A 3,410-nucleotide genomic window follows, 5' to 3' on the forward strand; every position below is an offset into this window, starting at 1 on the left:
TATTTTCTGTCTTTCTTGAGATTTTTACGACCATGTATACGTTTTGCAATCAGAAAGAAGCAACAGAGGTAATTCTGTTTTGAAAAGTGAGGTACTCTCCCCGCAGTAGCTGTGAGATTTGGGGATCATGTACGTGGCCTCTGAGCCCACGCCTCATCCGCGAAGTGGGTATGAGCCCCCACTCACGGGGCGGCCGTGGGATCACCCAGGCCACGTAAGCGGGGGGCGTCCCCGACGCAGTAGTGGGAGATGAGTCCTCGCCGTCCCCCAGGTGAGTCCAGGGCTCCGCGCGGGTCAGGGCCTCAGTGCCGGGGGCTGGGAGTGGCGGGCGCTCAGCCCAGGCCACGTTTCTGCTGACCCGGCAGCCTTCCTCCTGAGCTCACACTTTCCAGACAAATCCCCCTAATGCTTCTATTCTGTCGCCGGCGTATATAAGGAGGGCTCACCTCCCAGCTCTCCACCGCACTGCCCAGAGGCCCCTGCCCGACTCCCCACCAGCCCCGGGTCCCTGCATCGCCGACGCCCGCCATGGACATCGCCATCCAGCACCCCTGGTTCAAGCGTGCGCTGGGCCCCTTCTACCCCAGCCGGCTGTTTGACCAGTTTTTCGGCGAGGGTCTCTTCGAGTACGACCTGCTGCCCTTCCTGTCCTCCACCATCAGCCCCTATTACCGCCAGTCCCTGTTCCGCACCGTGCTGGACTCCGGCATCTCCGAGGTAAGACCTGGCCGGGGGGCTGCTTTCTCCCGCTGGCCGCGGCTGGAGGAGCAGGGGGAGCACGGTGCTCCGTGTGGAGCCGCGCCTCGCCTCGCCTCGGGCCTCCGAGGAGGGGTCTGGAGAGGGAGCCGGAGCCCAGCCCCATCTCGTCCTCTATCAGCCCGTGACCCACGTGCGCTTTGTGATGCACCAGCCACACGATGGCGGCCCCGCGAGCAGGCCCGCCGCGGCCGGTGTGACGGCCAGTGTGGGCTCTGTGCTCTGGGCTGTCCACCCTTCCCTTCCGGCAGGAAGCCTGGGCGGGTGCGCTGTGCCGCCCCGGGTCCCCAGGAGGGCCCCTCCCCCAGGACGGCCAGCACAGCCGCAAAGTGTGGTCTGTTTCCTGCCCGGGGCCAGGCCCAAAGGGAAGCGACCGCTGGCCTTCCCTCCCCGAGCCCCTGCGGTGGACCCCAGGGTCCCGGGGTCTCGAGGGGCTGGGTCTCCCTCACTGCCTAAAAGCAGAGGCCTGCCCAGGGCTGATGCGGTGCCCTCAGAAGCAAAAACAGCCTTGCTGAGTGTCCCCAGGGAGTGCTGTCGGTGCAGGGGAGAGGGAAGCAGGTTGAGCAGCGAGCCCGGCAAGGCCGTCGGGTACATCACGCCTGTGGGAGAAGTCAGGCCCCGGGCTGTTTATGGAGAAACCAGGGAAGCCGAGGGCTGTGACTTTATTCAATGTGCTAGGTCCAACCAGTCAGCCAACCCCTGACCCGCCAGCCAGGCGACCCGTAACCAGCCTCCTAACCCGTAACCTGCCCGCCAACCATAACCAGCCTCTCAGCTCATCACCAGCTAGGCATCAGCAGACACACGGTCTTGAGGCCGAGGGTCCACGCGGTCCCGAGTCAGGGGTCCCCGGGACTCTGTGCCCTGTATGCGTGGAAGGCGTTTCTGTGCTGACGGCCGGGGGACCGGCTCCGGCCGGCCCCGCACGAACCGCAGAGGCCCACGGGAGCGTTTGGGTTTCAGGTCCGCTCCGACCGGGACAAGTTCGTCATCTTCCTGGACGTGAAGCACTTCTCCCCGGAGGACCTCACTGTGAAAGTGCTGGAGGACTTTGTGGAGATCCACGGCAAGCACAACGAGAGGCAGGTGGGTCTGAGGGGCCCCCGCCTTCCGGGGACCCTGCGCCCCAGGAGGGAGGGGACTGTGCCCCCACACGCCCGCTTGTCCCAGAGCGCACAAGCAAGCCTCCTCCCAGCGACAGGGAGGCCGCTCCTGAGCCCTGGCAGGTGAGGGGTCTGCAGGGACCCCCGCCCGGGTACCGCCCGGCTGCCCCTGGCTCCTTCCGAGCCGTGCCAGTGATGGGGTCAGAGCAGGGAGGATCTCGGGAAGCTCCGGGCACCGGGCGGGGGGGGGGGGCGCGAGGAGCTCTGAGCCGATGCGGGTTCCGTGGAAACTTAACTGTGGCAGGCGAGCCCTGCAGCGCGGCCGGCGGCCATCGATGCCCCAAACGCTTGTGTGTTCACACGTTCACCTCTCGGCGGCCCTTTGTCATCGGCGCCCCCGTTATCGGGAGCCGGCAGGTGGCAGGGCCCGGCTCAGGGAGATCGGTGGCCCCACAGCTGGTTCAAGGTGGGGTGGCTGCTCACCTGGCAGAGACCAGGGTCGGAGACCAGGCTTTCCTCTCAATGGTCGGAGCAGTTGTGTGCGTGCGTGCGTGTGCGTGAACCCCTGACTCCGTGTCTCCTGCCCCCCACGTACGGCGCTGTGGCCCAAGTGACTTGTTTCAGCGTGGAGACACAAGTCGGGCCCAGGGGCTGGGACCAAGCTGTCCCGCCAAGGGGAGAGTTCTTTTGCTCAGGCCCCGCTGGGTGGAAAGCAGACACCCTGAGCCTGTGGGGTGAAGGCCAAATGTGGTCACGTGCAGGACTAGGACAGCCATTCACGCGATTCTGGAGAGAAACGGGTCTGATGAGCCAGCTCCATGACCGTGAATGGCCCCAGGCTGTGCAGGGAGGCGGGGAGGCCGGCGGGGGTGGGGGGCAGCCTCAGCAGGAGCTCTCGACGTGGCCTTCTGGCTCCCACTGCACCGTGTGAGTGTGGCGGGTTTGGCCCTCGTGAGGTCCGGGAGGGCCTTCCCCGTGTCAGGCCCACGGCACCCCCGGCCCTGGCGCCTCTGACCGTGCCCTTCCCCGTCCCCCGCCCAGGACGACCATGGCTACATCTCCCGTGAGTTCCACCGCCGTTACCGTCTGCCTTCCAACGTGGACCAGTCGGCGCTCTCCTGCTCCCTGTCCGCGGATGGCATGCTGACCTTCTCTGGCCCCAAGGTCCCGTCCGGCGTGGATGCTGGCCACAGCGAGAGAGCCATCCCCGTGTCGCGGGAGGAGAAGCCCAGCTCTGCGCCCTCGTCCTAAGCTCGGCCTCGGCCTCGGCTGCCACCGCTGCTGCCCCCACGGCCCATCGGTCTGGGGGAGCCCTAGAAAGTGGGGTGCTGGTCTCCATTTGCTTTCCTTCTTTCCATTTCCTTTTCCTTTCCTCTGAGGGAGCGAGGGTTTGGGGAGGGTAGCCTGGAGGGCTTGGGGCTTCCGCCTGCGGTGCCCCGGCCTCGGGGCCGCCCCGATCCCAGCACTGGCCGCCCGGTGGACGTGATCGCCTCCCCCGCTTCCTGACACGGCGGCGCCGTGCTCCCAGAGGAGGCCACCTCGGGACGACCT

General features: G+C 66.6%; 1 protein-coding gene across 1 annotated transcript; it reads left to right on the forward strand.

Annotated features, from left to right (window-relative positions):
- The first annotated feature begins 528 nt into the window (after positions 1-528).
- CRYAA (crystallin alpha A) lies at positions 529-3,110 on the forward strand. Its single transcript, XM_047100104.1, has 3 exons — positions 529-717; positions 1,720-1,842; positions 2,901-3,110. The coding sequence occupies exons 1-3, from the start codon at positions 529-531 to the stop codon at positions 3,108-3,110; spliced, it is 522 nt and encodes a 173-aa protein (XP_046956060.1).
- The last annotated feature ends 300 nt before the right edge of the window (positions 3,111-3,410 follow it).

Source organism: Lynx rufus, unplaced genomic scaffold (assembly GCF_022079265.1).
Source record: "Lynx rufus isolate CCGP_SWC_20201006 ecotype Redwood Valley unplaced genomic scaffold, mLynRuf1.p SCAF_5, whole genome shotgun sequence".
Taxonomy (NCBI): Eukaryota; Metazoa; Chordata; class Mammalia; order Carnivora; family Felidae; genus Lynx; species Lynx rufus.